This window comes from Perca fluviatilis, chromosome 5 (genome assembly GCF_010015445.1).
Source record: "Perca fluviatilis chromosome 5, GENO_Pfluv_1.0, whole genome shotgun sequence".
Lineage (NCBI taxonomy): Eukaryota > Metazoa > Chordata > Actinopteri > Perciformes > Percidae > Perca > Perca fluviatilis.
Window position 1 is genome coordinate 26,559,157 of NC_053116.1, and position 20,462 is coordinate 26,579,618.

Consider the following 20,462-nt stretch of genomic DNA (forward strand, 5'->3'; position numbering starts at 1 on the left):
CACTACATTATTTTCATTTAGTCCTATCGAAGGTGGAGCGGTTGCTCTGGAAGTCTGTAGGTCTTATAGCCTACGATCGCTGACTGTACTTGGGGGCCCACGCATGCGCAGTCGGAGCCCCGGAGCCGCAGGAGATCATAGCTGGTAAGCCAAATTTCAGTTGCGAATTGATCGGCAACCACGAATTTATTTTTCATTTATGATTTTACTTTTAATTGTGGCAGTGACGAGCATCTTTCATGTACACTTACGGTTTAAATGTGCATATGTAAATGTGTTTTTTGTTGAGGGGAAAGCGTTTGGCCATTGTGGGTATAATCAACCACAAAGCTTTCCATCTTAAAATATATAGGCTAAGCTTTATTTGATAATACCACGCGTTTAATTCATCTATCGGGTTAAAGTTAAATACTTTTGAATAAAATAAGCAGTCGCGCCGATGTTTACGAAATATCTAACGTGCTACGTTGTGGGGTGGAAATGTTGCTCATTCATTTGGGATGCAGCCGGAATGGGTGACATGGTTCAGTTTTCACTAAATGGGATTTTCACAGGATCGGAGAACGCTTTTATACATTTTTTGCCTCATGTTTTTTTTTTTGCCTCCGCCATTTTAACTGAAATGTATTTTTTGAGTGTGTGTGTGTATACTTAGGCTTTTTACGCACAAGCTTCAGTCACCATCATTGCCATGATTTTTGGAGGTAATGGATGGCTGTTAAAAAGTCACAAGGGGTCATGGCTGTTGATGGAGAAAGCCTCTGTCGTCATTCTGTAAATGGCACCATTAAAAGTTACTTACTTATTCTTTCTTTTTCTTTTTTTTAAGTTGGGGGAATTATCCCCAAGTATTTTTCTTGGTAGTTTTACATTTGATAAATCTTAATCCATTATGTTTCAGAGCCAATTTAGGAAACAGTTGAAGGCAGCAGGAGGTATACATGGAGAGAAAAAAGGCTCCGTGGTCATATAATCTAAAAATGTTGGTCATCAAAAACACAGATTTTGAGGTATGAAAGTATAATACTTTTTTAGTATGCCAAGCAGTGATGGGCAAAGCAGTTCTTTTCAGTGTACTGAATCACAAACTGTTAATTCATTCTGCTCAACTGAACTGAGAAATAAAATGGATTGTTTTAGAAGGTGATTCAGTTCGTTATCAAAAAATATCTAATTAATTGAATGAATTGTTCGCTAACACTAATGCCAAGACAGTTGGTAACAAAAACTGATAGGGGTCTTTCTGGAGGGCTATAGGAAGCTTTGTGCTGGGGAGAGACGTGATGGGCTTATGGTGGTGTCATTTATACATATGTTTATTTGGTTTATAGTTTAGTGTCTATTTTGTTATTATTTTTGTTGTATGGTCTTGAATACTGTCGTTTTTACTTGATTTTTGTCTGGGTGGGTGGTTATGACGGGGGGGAGGGATGTTCATGTTGCAAATTGTATGTTTTGTGGGTTGTGTTAAAGTTAAATAAAAATTGTTAATTATAAAAAAAATACTGATAGGAGGGTGTTGGCCCACCTACTAAAACTTGCATCAGATGAGGTGAGGCGGGGAAGGACATTAAGATCTGCCCCAAAGAGTACTCTATTTGCCATGTGACATTAAGCAGATACTGCAATAAATTACAAAACCTCAGAGAAAGAGGATCGACACAGCTGCCCTGTGTTGGCCATCACAGCAGTCAAAAAGTCTTCAATGCGTAGCAAGAGGGTGTCTTGACTGGTTAGTAGACTGAGGCAGCAGACTTGTATTTTGGACTCACTCCACGTGAGGTACTAATCATCTGACAGGTACAGGTTAGTGAGTTAGACCGTAGTAGGAATTAATTAATAGTGTATGCATTGTTGTAGTACTCGATATCTGTCTTGGTCTTAAAACCGGTCTCGACCACTTTTTAAAGGTCTCGGAATCGACCACATTTTAACTTTTACTCTTGTCTTGGTCTCGCATAAATAGGACTCTGGATTTTATTTCAAGACCAGTCAAGACCACAAATTCAGGGATATCCCTAAGTTGCCTGTGCATTGTCTAATTGTATGTGTTAACATCATCACTATGATTGGATGTAAAACTTCCTGCTTCAAATGCAACCAATAGCTTGACTCATTTCTAATTAGAAATGTGTTACTGTTAACCCCCCCCCCCACCACCTACACTTTGGTCTTGGTGAGATGACTTGGTCTCAGTTTAGGTGGTCTTGACTACAACACTGAGTGTATGTGTTTACTTGTGTAATTCTTTGCACCAGAGAGAATTGCTTTGTACTGTTCCTCACAGGCTACTCTTTGCTCTCCAGCGCTCCGGAGTAACGTTATGAGTGCCAAAGTGAACATGGAGGCTCCACCCAAAGAACCCGATCGCACACCTTTGGACCCGTCCTCATCGTCCCCCAGCGAGACCGTCCTTGTCTGTGGGAGTGATGGTGTGGCCAAAAAGGCTCGGCCCCAACCCCACACCACTACGACTTTCCTGCTACCCGGTGAGCACAGATCTGAGGGTGGCAGTGTGGTGGTGCCCAGGGTTTACAGAGACCATCCTTTAACTCTGGGATGCAAGTACAAGCTACTGTGTCAAAAAGTACCCTGTTAAAGACCCTGATCTCCTTTAATTGAGGATCACATTCACAAAAGAGTGTAAGGATCAGAGTGCCTTGGTAGCTGAACTGTATGTCTCAATATTTACATTTATGATTTATTGATGTCTAAAAGGAGATGCTTGGACCGGATTGTTCTCTTGGCTCTGAGTCAGTATTCAGATATAACTTAAAGTATTAAAAGGTATAACAAATTCAGGTATAAACATAATGATAACCATGTTTCTGCGCTGAAACAAACACAAAGGCTATTTGCCTGATTAACATGGCTATAAAGTGTTACTGGAAACTTGAACTTACAAATCAAAGCCTTTTGTGGCTCCAGAGGAAGCTGCGTACTCAAGTGATGGCAATTGTGTCATCATTGGTTGGGGCTGAAGACTCCAAGTTTAAAAAGAAGTGAGCTTACCAGACCTCTGCTCCTCATCTCTGTTTGGGATTAGTGGCTCAAGGCTACTTTAGCCGCTACTAGCTTAACACACAGGAATCTCTGAACGAACTGTCGGCAGTCTAGTTGCATAGTGGGTAATGTAGGTAGAGATGTTCCGATACCGATACCAGTATTGATATCACTTCCATATCCATACCAGATACCAGTATCGGTATCGGCTCCGATACTGCCTAAAACGCTGGTATCGGTATGGGGAAGTACTGGAGTTTATGCACCGATCCGACCCTGGAATGTTTCGGTTTCGGCAAAAGGTTCATAGCTTGGATTAGGCTCATGTACACTCACCCCACAGCGTCAGTGCTTACAAACGGCATCATCTCCCTCCCATTTGAACTGGAAAGAGGCACGAGGCAGGGAGACCCTCTCTCTCCTCTACTTTTTGCAGTTGCACTTGAACCGCTAGCGGTTGCTAAACGTAGAGAACCTGCATTTCCAGGCATACAAATCGGTGACAAATGTCATAAATTGATGATGTATGCAGACGATATCCTTTTGTTTGTCACAGATCCCGAACATTCTCTTGCATCACTATTTAAAATTATTGACAAGTTCTCATCCATTTCGGGTTATAAAGTCAACTGGACACCATACTGTCCCAAATCCCTCTTCCGGTCAGGCACTTTTGCCTGGCCTAAGAAAGGCATTAAATATCTCGGTTTAACATTCCCCCCCCCCCATATTGACGGATCTGATCAAAACTAATTTTGACCCCCTACTGAACAAACTGCGGGCTGATATAGAGCGGTGGTCTCCATTGTATCTCTCTATGTGGGGCAAGGCAAACATCATTAAAATGATTTGTGCTCCGAAATTCAACGAGTAGCTAAGATCTTTAAATTTGATCCATATCTGCACCAGTCTGCCAGGATCTGGCAAAATCCCAAGTTCTATATAAATAAATCTCCCTTCCTTTGGAAGCACTAGTTGCAAAAAGGGATTAGGGTGCTTGGAGACTTGTACCATGATGGGACATTAAAATCTTTTGAGGCACTTAGACAGGAATTTGACTTACCACGCAATCAACAATGGAAGTATTTTCAGTTAAGACACCTCCTGGTGCAGGTCTTCGGCTCCCCTTCATTAGTCCCACCGAGCGGTGACATGTTAGAGAAGGTCCTAACAATATTTGGGCGTGGCCATGAAGCCTCTGCTTACTACGCTATGTTCCTTACGGCTACCCTAGTACACATGCTCTGGAGTTGCCCAAAAATTCAGGCATTTTGTCTTCCCTACATACAATTGTACAGAAAATTGTCGACCAGAATATCCCGTTCACCCCTAGTCTGTTTATTTTGGGGGACCCCTCTGCATTAAGTGACCTGACCCCTGCACTCTCTAACTGGACCTAGACTGTCCTCATGTTAGGCCGGAAACTTCTGGTCAAAGAATGGAAAGCCCCCTCTGCACCAGGACTGGATTTGTGGCACGCCGCTCTGGGTCAGCTGGCTGCCCTTGAACAACTGTCCTATAGGTTGCTTGACAAAGTGGAGGTGTACAACTTGAAATGAGGGAAGTATCATTCGTACACTTTGGACATTTAATGGTGTTCCGGCTCACAAACTTAGCATTTAACTAGAAAACATGACTGATGGATACATTTTGATAGAATACTGTGCCTATAGGCAAGGTTGTAAACTCAAGGCCTCTTTTTTTTTTTTTTTATAATTTTCTAAAATTTATTTATAGTTTAGTTTTTGTCTATGGTCGTGCTATGTCTTCCTTTCATTCTATTTTGTTGTATGTGTACTGCTTCATGTTTCTGATGGATATGTGTGTGTGTTTAAATTTTCTGAAAAACCAATAAACTCTTAATCATAGAAAAAAGACAATATCCCTGATTCGGCTGTATCAATTTTGATCCTTTAAAATGTGTCCATCGTGACTCTGACTATGTTACACGAGTGCAATGCTAAATCTGTAGAGGACTCTTTTAAATGTTTGTATGTAGGGTAGCTGAAGAAACCCGGGTCTCTAGTAACGCAAGCTAATATGTCAACATGGTACAACTCAGTTTTTTGTATCATAAGGTAAATGAAAAAGAGAGAAAGTTAATGCATTTGAATGCATCTCTCTTTTCAGCTCCTGTTGCCGGCCATCAGAAGCTGGAGGTGACTCCTGTTGCCATCGGAGACCCAGGTAAAGGAGGCAGGGCCAATGAGACGGCCCCACCCACCCTGACAGCACAGGTGGGCGGGGCTTGTAGCATCGTCCACGTTCTGGAGTGGAAAGAGGGGATGGCCATCCTGCCCAGCAGCAACCTCAAGGTGAAGTGCCGTTTCTGGCTTAAACATTTGTCGTAAAAATTAAACTACATTTGTGTTCCTCCTGGTGTAGCAGCCTAGTAAGCCACAGTTCCCTCACAGCATCGTCTTTAGAGAGGATTTTAAGTTGTTTTTCACTTGATTGTTTTCTCCTTAAAGTGCTTTATAGATTGTCCTGGTAATGTCTCAATAATCTTATTCCCACAGCAGTTAGAATAACTCACATCATTGGAAACCCTCGTTCACAACATCTACTGCAGAAAGATGACACTAAACGAGGTGCACATCAGTCAAATGTCAGGAAACAGGCAAATATTTATGAAAAACACATTACATTGATTAGTGCTGATATGATTAGGGGATTAACCAAAAATGAATCTGTGATAATCCGATTTCTACATTAAGTCATCAAGTAAAAATACCAAATATTAATGTCAAATGTGTAGATTTGTTACTTTTTTCTGTTTCATATTTTGGTAAATTGAACTTTTTTATTTGTAGACTGTTGGTGAGTGGAAATCTACATCATGGTATAAAAGAGTCCACCGTAACAAGCTAAACTACTAGATAAACAAAATGTGATGCATCTATTCTCACATTAAAAAGAGGGTGTGCTAGCATGGGAACAGGTTAGGGACATAGAAACACAACAGGCAACATTACATATTTCAAAATTGTCTGATACATTGTTTTGAGGGGAAAAAATGGTTGAATGGACAAAACATCATTCATCACACATTAAGACAAATTTTAACAGATGGAGTGACGGTGTGTTGTAGTTCTGTGTGAGTGACGTGGGAACGCTGAGCACACTGATCACCCCAGGGACCACCAGCAGCACCACTGCACCAGCAGTCGGGACTTCTGGGAGATCCGCTGACGCAGAAATTGCTCTAGCAGACAAGCCAGGTAGAGTCATGGTTACATAAGGCTGTAGTAACGCCAGGGACTGAACACAAAATACTGCAGTTTAATGCCAATTTTAATGCCTTTTACAAAATTAGGTACCTTGAAGCACCTTGGTTTTTACTACTACTACTACTAATAATAATACTGTATATTATAGCCCTTGTTTGATGGATAAAGCTTTTGTATGATAGGAATAAAAGATCTGATTTCCTGGTGTATTGCCTGGTGTCATGGTAGTTAAAGGGGACATATCATGAAAAACTCCCTTTTTCAGTGCTTGTGTCTACATTTGTGTATCCTACCAACCCACAAACTGAACTGTGAAATCAGTTTGTTGTGGGCTGCCTTAAAGCTTTAGTGCGTAACTTTTTCATATTAATGAATGTCCGTTACGGTCACAGAAGGCTTGTATCATGTGGACGTGCCGACAGTGTTGTTGTCATTACTTAGAATTCTTCAGGGGGAGGGCAGAAACTATGCACTATAGCTTTAATCAGAAAACATGGGATTCAACAAGCCATTCCGATTTGGCTCCCCTTCCTATATCACAAGCAGGCTCATTAGAATATACCAACCCCCATTTGATTATCTCCACTCAGGGCTTGAGAACTACTGCACCATATATTTCTTGCAAGCCAATCGGAGCAGACTGGGCTTTTTGTGAGGGGGGCTTAAAGAGACAGGCTCTAAAACAGAGCTTTTCAGACAGAGGGTGAATAAAGGTATATTAAGATATACAGTATGAGAAAAAATAAAGTATTTTTTTTAACATTAAAGCATGTAAACATGCTCTAGTACAAACCCAAAATACAAGTATGAACCTGAAAATGAGCATGATATGTCTCCTTTAAGGATTGTTATTTGCAGTATTTCAATGACCACTTGAGCAATAATTACATCAGTTGTAGCAGAGCTCCGCTTGACAAATGAAGAGAGTGCAGCTGCAAAAAATATCAACCAGGCATCACTCACATGTTTGAAAAAAATCCAGCTGAAAAATTGTGAGGCATAGTAGAACAGCAGAGTCTTTACCTGTATCATCAGTAGTCACCTGTAGCCTTCTAATAACTAGTCTCTTGTACGTCAGATGTGTCGGCCCCTGTCGGCTCTGTGAGAGGTGCAGCTGTGGAGCCAGAGAGGTTGGTGCCGGTCAAACCTGAAGTCCTGGTTGGACTGGGACAACTGATCCATGATCCCCGAGCTCAGCGGACCTACACAGAGGAGTTACGCCGAGAGGCCATCACTGACAAGTATGGTACTTCTCCTTTATGCTCACACATGCATCTCTATATACACATCTTATATGCATCTTAATATATATACTGTTCATAAGGCTGTTTTTTGGGGTTAATGAAACACAGAAATCACTTACTGAAGATTGAGACAAATAGGGTGCAAGGAAACTGTAAAGTACACCAAAATCCTGCAGTGGGGAGTTCAAGGTCAAAATAAATCCCATGATAATAGAAAATATGGAAACAGACTGGTGATGTGTTTCTACCTGAGGAACACTACCTGTCCTCTCTGCACCTCAGGAGGAGTGTCGGGGTAGAGAAGGTGCCGGCAGGCGGGAGGGTCTCCTCCCTTAACCCAGATCACCTGAAGCCCATGAGGAAGAGGAAGAGGAAGGAATACCTGAGTCCCTCTGATGAAGACTCTGACATCGAAGGCACGGTGGGACAGCATCGTTATTTCCCTTTAACATTCCAGAGATAGCCAGATGTTCTCATATCTGTAACTTCAGTCAGATGAGCATGAATATGGCATATCATTACTGAAAATATTTTCTGTGACTGTCTTGGCTTTCTACTCGCGTGTGATATCTGTTACATGTTTTTTTAGGATGAGAAAATTGATGATTCTAAAGCAGACTGCAGACACATCAGAGGAGGTTCGATGAATCTTTCTTTTTTTTTTTTTACATTTGTCTGTTTTATCATCTTTCATATCTTTTTGCACTTTTTTGCTCATTTGTTTGCAGTATTTGTTTTTCCTCCCATCCTCCTTCTCCCCTTACACACAGATGTAATGTCAAGTCATAATTACATATCCCTGACAACATAATGCAATTCCATACAACGACACCACAAATTATAAAGTTGAATCAGTGTCTCTCTGACACTATCAAACTGTTGTGGGTTGTATTATTATTATAGGGCTGCTGCATTGAATTGTGTTTTAGTGTCAAGTAATACAGCCCCTGTATGTCTTTAATACCTTTTTATTTTGTCCTTCTTGACCTTTAAGCACTTTTCTTTCTTTTCTTCATTTTTTTCCCATTAATGGGAAGGAATGGAAGTGCTTTAAAGGTCCCATGGCATGAACATTTCACTTTATGAGGTTTTGTAGCATTAATATGCGTTCCCCCAGCCTGTCTATGGTCCCCCAGTGGCTAGAAATGGTGAAAGGTGTAAACTGAGCCCTGTGTATCCTGCTCTGTCTTTGAGAAAATGAAAACTCAGATGGGCCGATCTGGAATCTCCTCCTTATGAGGTCATAAGGAGCAAGGTTACCTCCCCTTTCTCTACTTTGCCCGCCCAGAGAACATCATGAGTTGCAAACAACCAAAGTGGCAGTTGGTCAAGGCCACACCCCCACCCTCCACCTTGCCCCCCCCCTCTCTCCTCCTCAATAGCATTTAAAGCTACAGACACAGAAATGGCACATACTAAGGAAAGCTCATTGTGGGACTGGCTCTAGTGGCTGTAATTCTGCACCAAGGCTGAATTTCAGGAAAGAGACTTCAGATACAGTATTAGGGGACCATTAAGGCCTATATAAAAGCATCCAAAAAGCAGCATGTCATAGGACTTTTAAGGTGAACATTTTAACTCAGAACTTTTATTTTAATTTTTACATTTCTTCAAACATTAGCTGCTTAGGGAGTCTGTTTCCCTTCTCCTTCATGACTTATTTTTGGGATTCTGTTCATTAAATTAATTTCCTTTCCCGGTTTCCTTGCATACATGAATTAACTAATTACTTCACTTATATTTTTGATGAAGCTGGAGACAGTAAGACAGAGCTGTGGACGTGGACTCAATATCTGGAGGAAACCAAAGCTGTTGCTGCGCCCAACAAGCTTTTCCAAGAGGTATGTTTGAGTTTAATAGTTAGACTGTAGTTTTCAGGATCAGCTACTGCTATGTTCACACAGGCTCATCCAGTATACCCATGATTTTTTACTACTCTTTTTTTATTACCACTGCAGCTCTGCACAGGGCCAAATCTATCACACTGAGTGAAAAAATAATGCAGCATTGTTAAGGAAGGAAATTTGAAATGTTAATTTACCTGGTAGAAAGAGATGTATGCAGCTGAAGGCCATACATTAATATTCTTATTCTGTTATGGAGTTTGGGGTTCAGGGAGTTTCATTTTAAAGTCTTTTACAATCCAAACATTTTTACAACACAAGCTTTGTCTTAAAGAGACTTTCTGTTCGAGGAGAGTAGTATGAGAATGATAAAAACTCTGTGTTATAACCTTAGATGGTCAATAATGCACGCACACTTTGAACTGTTAACGGACTTTACTTAACGTCTGCAGAAGCCCACATACACAGGTAGGAACACACAGGAGAAGCACATGTCAACAGGGCGGGGTAACCTTCTTAACGTCCCTGGGGGGGGAACCTGGGTTAAATAATAAAGGTTCCGGGGTGCAGTACCCTTAAACACAGCGACACAGTTTCAGTCTGCAACACTCTGTAATCTCCATTTGCTCTACTCTTATCTTTTGTTCATTTTCCTGATTTAATTTCCCTCCATCCTTTATTTTCACATCATTTTATTTCAATCTCTGCGGTCTCTACTGAAATATTATCTTTGTATTATCCCATGTGTCCAGACCCAGAGAGTGCCAACAGTGAAGAACGGTTTTAAGCAGGGGATGAAGCTGGAAGGCATAGACCCGCAGCATCCGTCCATGTACTTCGTTCTCACTGTGGCTGAGGTAAGCCTGACGACCGTAAACACGCTCGATGGATCTAAAAGCCTGCTTTCGTTTCTCTAATATACGATGTCATCATTTAGGTCTGTGGATACCGGCTGCGGCTTCATTTTGACGGCTACTCTGACTGCCATGACTTCTGGGTGAATGCCAACTCTCCTGACATCCACCCTACAGGCTGGTGTGAGAGCACAGGACACAAACTGCACACTCCCAAAGGTCAGAGGTCACAACACTCTGGACATATTGTAAAGAGCAAATAGAATCTGAAGAGAATAAGACAGCACGGACAAATAAACCTGTCCTTCATTTACGTTTAACCTAGTCTCGCTTTGCCAGACCTTCTTCCATAGCATGCTGGAAGAGAGTCTGGCTACTCCACATAGCATTCAGGGATGGGAGGAAAACGTGCTCTGGTTTAATGGCATTTCCTTAAACCAATCACAATCGTCTTTGGCTTTGAAAAGCAGTGGTGCCGCTGCAAAATTGGCTCGGAAGGAACTTGTTTTGGTGGAACATGTACCGTACGTTTAAAAGTTGTTTTAGTCGTGCAACAGAAAACTTGGACAGATAGTCTAGCTAGCTGTCTGGATTTACCCTGCAGAGATCTGAGGAGCAGTTAACCATAGTCCTCATAAATTGACCGGAGTTTAAAATCCCAACACAAAGGAAGTCCAAGACAACAGATATCCGGCCTAAATGAGTGAAATCCGGCGTTTTTTCCGGCAGTAACAGAGCAATCCCGGAAGTGAAACGTCAAGGATATAGACTGTGTTTAACCTAACCTTTCACATGATAAATCTTCAGATGTTTTGGGAAATACACTCACTTTCACTTACTCTGTCCAAAGGTAACAAAATCCACCTACCAGCACCTCTAAAAGTCACTAATGAACTATTTCTTGGCCGGGCGCCTCGGCTGGTTGCCTGGCAACCTCACGTTGTCGACTAATTAATCTGCACACATTTTAAAAATGTTGTTCTTAAATTGCCTTGACAATGACATTCCAAGAAGTTGATGAGCCCACTTTTTTATGTATTAAACAAACAAGATATAAATAATGCTGGTAGGGGGATTTTGTTACATTTTAGAGTCAGGCTAGCTGTTTCCCCCTGTCTCCAGTCTTTATACTAAGCTATTCTAACCATCTGCTGGCTGTAGCTTCATATTAAACGTACAAATATAAGAATAGTATCAATCCTTTTGTTAGGCTCTCGTTTTGACCCAGAACTCAAGAGACAGGCACACGGACACAGAGGAGCAGTTTAAGTGTTTATTAGAACAAACTTGGAATAAAACGGAGAGGGATAGTCTAGTTGAGTAGCTCCAGGTGTGGCCAGGTAAGCGGTGATGGGAGTTGGGTGGAGAGGCTGGTTGCGATGCGAACTGGGTGGTGAGGCGAGCAGGCAGCAGGAAAGCAGGGGAGCAGCAGGTCCAGAGATGGGATCTGAACAGAGGAGATAACACGTAAACTAAAGCACTACGTAGCAACAAACAGAGCTAGAAAGCTGGGATACTAGGAACGGAATCTCTAGTAGAATGTACTAAGCCAAGTTACCACTGGAATGGTTGTAACGAACTGGAGGTGCAGAGGTGAACAGCCCGGGTAGATAACTGCTAGGTGATTAGTGGAGATGTGCTGCAGCTGAGCTGGAAACAGAGCAGGAGAGAGTGGCCACGCCTCTTGACCTAGATTCTCCCCAGGGGACAGCCCCCCCCCCCCCCCCCAACAAACCCACACACACACAACAGATGGGAAAAAAAAAAAAGACAAAAAACAAAGGGAAAAGGAAGAGGATAACGGGCAGGACAAGGAAACAGACACTGACCCATAACACCTTTCACCTCTCTGCAAGAAAGCAAATAAGCTTACGGTATTTCCCAAAATGTCGAACTATGGGATTTTTTGGAAGTACGAGTCATTTCAACCTTTTCTCTGTATTTCTGCTCCTGCAGGCTGTAAAGAGGAAGAGTTTACCTGGACCAACTACCTGAAAATGACTAAAGCACAAGTGGCGTCCAAAGAACTCTTTGCCAGTCCTGGGAGGGTAACTGCCACTATATAATATACGGTAGTTGTATTATCTACAAGGATGAATGGATGAGGTGTATGATTTAGGGTTGGGAAAACTTCTATGGGAAGCAGTTATAATAAGACTGATTTCTTTTAAGCAATTTGCACCTTCTATCTCTCTCAGAAAACACTTTCACTTTAAGTAGAAAGCGATAGTTGAAGACCTAAAGTGCCAAAGTCAGGCCCGATGTCCTGTCTGATATTTGCAATTCATTTTTATTTTTTATTAACATTTATCAGCTGGTCCGCAGCTCTGTCTGTCTCTGTTTCCTTATGTGCACTTTCTAATATTTCTGCTTTCTGTTAAGATCGATGTGAAGTGCAGTTTCGAGATAGGAATGAAGCTGGAGGCCGTCGACCGTATGAACCCCTCCCTCATCTGTGTAGCAACCGTCACTGACGTTGTGGACGACCGCTTCCTGGTTCATTTTGACAACTGGGATGACACATACGACTACTGGTAAGCCTAAAAAACATTGGGGATGTAATGGGCTTTAGGAAATGACTGAAGAATATGCTGTAAACATATTCTAAGTAAATCTTTACTGTCATTCACCGAAAGAACCAAGCAGGCCCGCCTTATTGCACAATTCAAATTTCCATCAAAACTTGCCATTTTCAGCGTGTAGCTTGCTAGCTCGCAGGTTGTTGTTGTTGTTTCTCTTAGCGAAGGGATTTTAAGAAGGGTAACACAGAGATGGCAGAAGGGGAGGGGCAAAGACAGGATGCCAGGCTTTATCCTGGAAATGTACTTCCGTTGCACCAGACTAGTCCGGACCAAATTAACCAAACTACAGGTTTAGTAAGGCTGCATTCATCTAAACGTGGCCATTAAAGGGAAGAACAACTCAACACCCATGGCATATATCATCATAAAGAGTTGTTATGGCTAAAATAGAAACAGTAACATTCGTTATGGAGTTGTGCTTTTGCTCACCTGATGAATATTCAATATAAGATATATAATGCTCTACTTCATTCACCAATTGCTAACTCTGTTGGTCTTATACAGTTTTTTCTCATATAGCATACAGGATTTTATTCACTGTGTTGACAACAGCTGCTGCTGCTGGGTTAATAATGGCACTGCAACTGAACCGGTTAGGGTGTCATGAACCCAAAACAATGAGCTAAAAGGATAGAGAGAGTTTAGTAGAGCTGTACAGTTGGGTGATAATTCTCTCTGGGTTTGTCATCATGAGTTAGGCCTTTCACATTACATTTAGTGATTTGAATCAGTGTTAGTATAAGTCTTTAAATAGGCGTCAGAAAAATCTACAGTTAAAGCTGTTTCAGCATCAAAGTGACCAGCTTAAAAAACCCCGCCAGTTATTGACCTTTTCTTACAATGAAACTATCAAACGGCTGGACAATGTTGTTTTTCAAAATATGCAGGTGTGATTCCAGCAGTCCGTACATTCACCCTATTGGCTGGTGCCAGGAGAGGGACCTCCCCCTAACACCACCCCAAGGTGACCAGTGTGTTCCCTGTTAATCATTAATTTAATCATATTTGTAGTCATAACATGGGTCATTACCTTTAAAACAACTCTGCCCACTTATCCCTCTTGTCATATTGTTCCTTTCTCTTCTATTAAACTGTGATTCATTCAGTACACACTGTATACATGTACCTGAAATAGACAATGGATTTTTGAGCATGAACTTTAACATAATCACAAAGATTAGCACAAATAAGAAGAAGATATAGGGGATGAATTGTTATATTTGTATTTACTGACTTCTTTTTTTTTTTGCTGCACCAGATTACCCAGACCAGGGGCAGTTCTCCTGGTCTAAGTACCTGGAGGAGACTGGTTCCAAGGCGGTGGCCGCTGATGCCTTTAAAGTGGTGAGAACAAAGAATGAATGTACAATTTTTGATCCAATTCACAGTATGATATGAAATGATTAAACCTAACTGTAATGTGGATCTGTGGTATGGGCTGGCAGGAAACAGCAGCGACAGAGAAGGCAAAGCCAGACTAAAAAGACTAAAAATGTCAAAGTAATTAAAAATTATGAGAAGCATGTTTCGTTACAGTCCTAGTCAAATCAGTTACAGTATATCGTGAGTGTCGTTACGGCTGACGGATCTTTAACAGTGCTGCAGTCAGTACATTAGGCACAGTTTAGGTGTTTATATAACAGATTCTAATGCGAGTCCGGTTAAGGACTTTTTGTTTCATGTCATTTTTCTTTCACTCTCCCCTCATTTCCTGTCATCTCTCAACTGTAAAATATCTGATAAAAGGTATACAATGCCCCAAGTTAAATAGGATAGTAGACATTATGTTTGGTGCAAGTAAAGCCAATGCTTTATGGAAAGTATATTTGACATGTTTGGTTGTTTAGCTGAACGTACAAGTTAATGTGTTTTCCCATCATCCTCTGCTCGGTCTCCAGCGTGCGGCACACAGCTTCCAGCCTCAGATGAAACTGGAGGCTGTGGACAAGAGAAGTCCTGGTCTGATCAGAGTGGCTACAGTGGAGGAAGTCGAGACTCATCGCATTAAGGTATTACTCTGCGTGTGTTGTCAGTGTGTATAAACAGCTGAGGTAAGGAAGGTTATGATCTTGTTTGTGTGTGATATTGTTTAAAATGTTTCTTGAGCTCCCTCAGGTCCATTACAGCTTAAACCAAGTGTACTTGTCAGTTGTGGCCCTGGGCAAATAGTTTTTTATATTCCTGCTGGAATAAGAGCTTACATGTACAGAACCAAGTTGAGCGGTGTGCATTTTGAGCGTGTGTGTGCATGTACAGTATTTTTTCATTTCTATTCCTCCTTCAGGTCCATTATGACGGCTGGAGTCATGTCTACGATGAGTGGATGGACTCAGATCACCCCGACATACACCCAGCAGGCTGGTGTGAGGCCACCAATCACCCGCTCAAAGTTCCCCCACGGGAGGCCAAAACACTGCAGCCCCATGGTAGCAACCAGCACTTCAGTCAAAACTGGAAGTAGATTTTCTTCAAAATTCAAATCACTTATTCTTGATAACTAGCATTAAATCTGCTCTGACGTAGCTCAATTTAGCCCCTGCATGTCAATTTAAATTAAACTAGCAAATGGAAAAGTAAAAGGGGCAACCAATTGTAAATGTTAATTAAAATGAGAACCCCTCTTTTAATACTGTATATATTTTTAACTATTAAAAAAAGAAGAAAAACCATATTTTAAGTAAGTATTTATACACCTGTATCATTGTTTGCCCCTTTAAATTATATTTGCATTGATAAATTCTACCATTTACTCTGTTGCTTATTCATTAAATCACCTATGTTGTTATTTATAACAATCTTTTTTGGGTGGATTGATTTATACATTTTCACATAATTTACTAATTCCTCTTTTTATTGCCAGTTTCTTTGAACTTCTTTCCATATGTTATGCTGATATATACATGTGTTATTATCATTATGTGCCGCTGTAAATAGGCCTTTTTCACGGAAGACATTTTGACTAGTCACATTAAGAAAAAAGCACAGGTGTAACTAAAAAAGTAACGATGGCTGAATTCCATTTAGCTGCTTCAGTTTCAGGGTCCTGGTATTGTGCATGCTGGCTCACTGTCTTGACTTACTGGGACAAACAGAGCCATTATTAATGTTATTGGTTAACACCTGTGCTTTTCCTGCTGTGACATGTTAAATGTCTACTGTGAAAAAGGCCTCTTGGCGTTACACTACCTGTTAGCTGTAGGCATAATCTCCCATACTGCAACATTGCAAGAGGGTTTCATCTGTGTGTATTTTATTGTATTTAGGTGTGAGGGAACCTCCTGCTATAGGCCAGGCCACCTACCCCTCCTCTGTTCCCTGTAAACCCATCAGCCACCCCAGAGCCAACAAGTACAGCTTCCACAACAGGTCAGCTGAACTCTCTATCCTCAGGTCATTTAATGGAGGGGTTTTCACTAAGCTAACCATTCAAAATACACATCAAACCTGACATCAGTTTTAAGCAGAAGAAAACTGTTTTGAAATAATGTAATAAGTCTCCTTAAAAAAGGCTCTATCTTTGAAACAGGAAGTGTCCAACTCCTGGTTGTGATGGTTCAGGCCACGTGACCGGTCGTTTTACTGCCCATCACTGCATATCCGGCTGCCCATTGGCTGAGCGTAACCAGGGCAGGCTGAAGGCTGAGCTGTCAGACTCAGAGTGCAAGAGGACCCTCTTCTTTGGCCAGAGGACCAAGAAGACCCATTACCGTGGCAGGTGTGTGTGTGTGTGTGTGTGCGTGTGTGCGGTGTGTGTGCGTGCGTGCGTGCGTGCTTTTATCCCACATTAATCTCATTCTCTGTTATCAGGATTGGCCGTCCTCCCAAATACAGGAAGAACCAGCAGAGGGACTACCAGGGTGAGTTTTCTAAATGCACTACACATATCCTACTTTGATGAGAGGATTTTACTCTGCAGCTTCAGGGGTGTCCGCCTGTCAAACCTGTAGCCTTACCCTGCTTTAAGGAGCTTAGAATGGATTTCAGTGGAAATCTTTCATGTCACCTGCAGGTGTGAATGTTGTTTCAGGCTCATATCTGTCCCAAGATGCAACACAGTCTGCTGCTCTGCAGTCAACTCATTTTAGGCATGAAATAGGTGGCTCTGTTCCTTGAGTTTCCCACTTAAGCCAGACCATCTAAATGGGATAAAGCCATAAACTATTTACACCTGTTCTTTTCCTGCTACGATGTGTCAAAAATGTATGCCGTGAAAAATACCTGTTGGGAGTTTCAATCTGAAATACTTGTCCAAGTGATCATAAATCAACAGCTGAATCCAAGCATGTTTTTGTGCGTGGGTGTTTGTCCTCAGACATGTCCTCAGAGGGTGTGTATCCGTCACTGTTCATGTCGGCTTTGAGCAATCAGTCAGACAGGACTCTGTCTCTGTGCTGGGAGCAGCACTGTAAGCTGCTGCCCGGCGTTCAGGGCATTCACGCCAGCCAGGTGGCGGCATGGAGCGTTGAAGAGGTGAGCAAACCTCATAACTTACCTAAATATTTATTTATTTTGGTTTGGTTAGGTTATTTGAAATCTGACATGTTTGTGCCACAGGTTTTCATGTTTGTCCAGAATCTAATCGGCTGTGAAGACCAGGCTCGTCTCTTCAAAGAAGAGGTGAGACCACCAAGTGTAAAAGTGTGAATAAAATATTAGGTCACATTTGCGTTACTAGTATTCAAGTGTAGACAGTCCTTTGCAGTATTTAAAGCCATGCTACACTTAAAACAGTGTAAACAACAGCCTGTTAAGTGTCTTTCAGTTTAAAGTATTCCTGTCTGCCTCTTCGCTGTCACTGTCCAATAAAAACGAAAAACAAAAAAAGGAGACCCCCGGCAAACAAAACAATCCTTTTCCTGACCTGTCAGCTCCACGTCCAGTTGCATCACCATTGTTGTGTCTGCATCTCCCAGATGATTGACGGGGAGGCCTTCCTGCTGCTGACCCAGACCGACATTGTGAAGATAATGAGCATCAAGCTAGGCCCCGCCCTTAAGATCTCCAACGCCATTCTCATGTTCAAGAGCACAGACGAAGTACTCAAGTGATCCTGCCCTCACCTGACCGGGGCCGTCAGGCTGCCAATCATCATGTGCCAAATTCATTCTGTTGCAGGGAAAAGTCCCTGACCCCTTTTTCATGTGTTTGGTGTCCTGTACCCATCAGAGAGAGGGAGGGAGGGGGGGTGGCGGGGGGTTATATCCGATCAGGGTTAGGGGGGAAATAAAATAGAGACTGGAAGAAGGGAAATAAGAAAATGCAGATATTTTTAAAGAGTAATGTCATAAAGATGATGGACAAATTGGTGTGGAGGGTGGATAGAAGGAGGGTGATGAAGGTGAGCTGCAACATCAGAAGTTTTTAGTTTGGTGGTTTTCACATCATCTGATCTGCAGATCTAACAGCTCTGCCAGTCTATGGTATGTTTAGCTAGTAGTATATTTCCAACCACCTGTTTTTAATGCTGAGTTTTAATTTGTGCATTAAAAGCCTGAGTGGAAATAGTAAAACAAAGATCACATTTTGCAAAAAGGATTTTGCACTTAGCTGAGATCTGTAAGGTTCTGTATCAATACAGAGAAGGAGTGCTGAAGGCTGATGGAAACCGATTTTTTTTAAATCTGTTGTTACCATCTGGTTCTTCTGTCGGTGTGGCATCGGCATCTGCTGCCACTCACAGCCATACAGGAGATACTTGTACTTTTACTTCCTGAATGCGAATCGTTGCTATTGATGCAAGCCTTAACACAGGTCAGTTGAAGCTGTACCCATCACCTGGCAGAGGAGAAAAAAAGGGGGGGGGGGGAAGAAGAGGAGTTAATGCAGTAGACAAGGCTGGTCAGTGAGGCTCCTACAAGCCTCACGTTTTGTGCAATAAAAACGTAACACATATTTCAGCTCCTTTATGTTATCAGGATAAAATGAAAATGAAATAAAGAAGCTGCTTTGTTCAGACTGTTGGAGAAAGGTTTACGTTTGTGGCAAATGAACAAGTTAACACAGAGAGAAAGCCATTTGTGTTTAAATTTTCCACACTGTACTTTCTCACTGCACTGTTAATGTGACCTGTAAGTGATACAGGAGCTGGAATTTAAAATGTTACCATCTAATATAGAATCTGAGTCAGAGAACAGAAACAACACAGTGTTTTCAGTTTTTATATCTATAATAATTTTTTAAGTCTTTAAGTCTTAATAGATGAAATGGACACTTTGCATTGGCGTTTTAGCACAACTGTGAAACCCAAATGGATTTTACACAATGATGTTCCTACACTTGGTCACTAGAGAGTGCAAAAATCCACATTTTAGCACTATAAACATGGATTTCGAATCAACTCAATGGAGCTCTTTGCAGTTTACGTGTGATGGAAACAACATTCAGAGTGTGTTCTTCGAAATGTTTACATTATATGTCAGAATTGGTTAAAAAAAACACTTTAAAGATTTGATATTGTGAATGAAAGTTATTTTACTGACTGGTGTTTTAAGGGCTCTTGGAATTACTTACTTCTTTGTCTCTCTGGTGGGATGTGTGTGTGTGTGTGTGTGTGTGTGTGTGCGTGGCGCGTGTGTGTGTGCGCCTGTGTGTGTGTGTAAAATCTTGGGTCACAAATGTCATTGAATCCATTGGAATTAATAAACATCCAAAGCTGTCTTGTCTGATTAAAGCTGTTGCCTCTTGTCTTTTTTGAGGTGTGTTGTACTATTGAAGGTGTTGTACTATTTATTGACTTTAAACTTACTTTGCCTATATCACATCCCCCTATTGACCATGTTGTCTTTAACATTTGGTCGTGGTTGGGGCCCACTCCTTTCACGTCACTTCTGCTTTCGCTGATTATCTTCTTGTTCCACTGCAGAGGCCAGGGAACAAGCTGATAACCTTCTACTGCAGTCAGATAGCAAAATGAAAGTACTCATTAGACTGTTGGGTGCTAAATGTGTCATACTGGAAGCAATAGCAGGTATCTTATTTATTTCATAATTTTAAGGGAGGATGGTGCAGAAACACTCTTCAGTTGATTTTAAAGTGCTCATATTTTGCTTTTTTTTTGTTATATATCTTTTTTGTGTGTGTAGTGAAAAAGACCAAAGTCCACCCCAAAGGCACTATCTTCCAGAGAAAACACTGTTCACCAACTGCTCCAAACAGCTTAATTGTAGTCCAGCCTTTACTTCCATGCATGGTTATGAAACATTGCATGGTTATGACACAATTGTTAGCCTATTTTTATAAAAATGTCTGCTAAAGAGCCATAACGTGAGATACAAGGTAATGGAGACTTTGATACATTGTTGTGTTTCTTTAGAAATAAACAATGGACAAATAAAGTCTTTAAACGCTTCAGATGTAAAGTTATTTGCTGTCAAAGTGGCATCAAAATGAATGGCAGTCAATGGAATGCTAACGGCGGGTGAGTGCTTGTTAGCATCAAAATGGCGACATAGGAGGTATGCGTTGTGGAGAGAGGCTTACCTCCTTGCCTAATACTCTGCAACTGTCTAGCTAGTAGGCTAGTCCTTACCTAGCTACTGCACATGTGCAAGTCCCAACAAAGATGGAACAGAAGTGAGATGCCTCACGCTGTAGCTAAAACAGAGAGCTCAACACACAGGGTGAAAAGAGCTGCAGCAATTTGTAGTACAAAAAGAATATGGTGTTTTTTGAAAATTAAACCATGTAACCCTATTCTGATATAACC

At 41.5% G+C, this 20,462-nt stretch overlaps 1 protein-coding gene and 1 long non-coding RNA gene across 4 annotated transcripts; one reads left to right on the forward strand and one right to left on the reverse strand.

Annotated features, from left to right (window-relative positions):
• The first annotated feature begins 104 nt into the window (after positions 1-104).
• Positions 105-17,923, forward strand: l3mbtl1 (L3MBTL histone methyl-lysine binding protein 1). 3 transcript variants are annotated; one of them, XM_039801964.1, is made up of 23 exons: positions 123-144; positions 902-1,010; positions 2,307-2,489; positions 5,134-5,318; positions 6,095-6,224; positions 7,312-7,474; positions 7,760-7,898; positions 8,067-8,115; positions 9,230-9,318; positions 10,074-10,178; positions 10,259-10,394; positions 12,132-12,223; positions 12,558-12,709; positions 13,645-13,721; positions 14,016-14,101; positions 14,656-14,766; positions 15,042-15,210; positions 16,021-16,123; positions 16,284-16,472; positions 16,565-16,614; positions 17,070-17,227; positions 17,312-17,374; positions 17,671-17,923. In XM_039801964.1, exons 3-23 carry the CDS (start codon positions 2,324-2,326, stop codon positions 17,803-17,805), a joined length of 2,547 nt encoding a protein of 848 aa, XP_039657898.1. In that variant the 5' UTR covers positions 123-144; positions 902-1,010; positions 2,307-2,323; the 3' UTR covers positions 17,806-17,923. The 3 variants fall into 3 exon arrangements, with proteins under 3 accessions (XP_039657897.1, XP_039657899.1, XP_039657898.1); XM_039801963.1 differs by lacking the exon at positions 902-1,010 and having other exon boundaries at positions 105-144; XM_039801965.1 differs by lacking the exon at positions 902-1,010 and having other exon boundaries at positions 105-144; positions 15,042-15,183.
• Positions 11,435-11,816, reverse strand: LOC120559888. The gene is made up of 2 exons (XR_005639377.1): positions 11,734-11,816; positions 11,435-11,622 (listed from the first exon to the last, which is right to left on the reverse strand). It is a non-coding gene; the product is annotated as an uncharacterized LOC120559888 (long non-coding RNA).
• Positions 17,924-20,462: the final 2,539 nt, after the last annotated feature.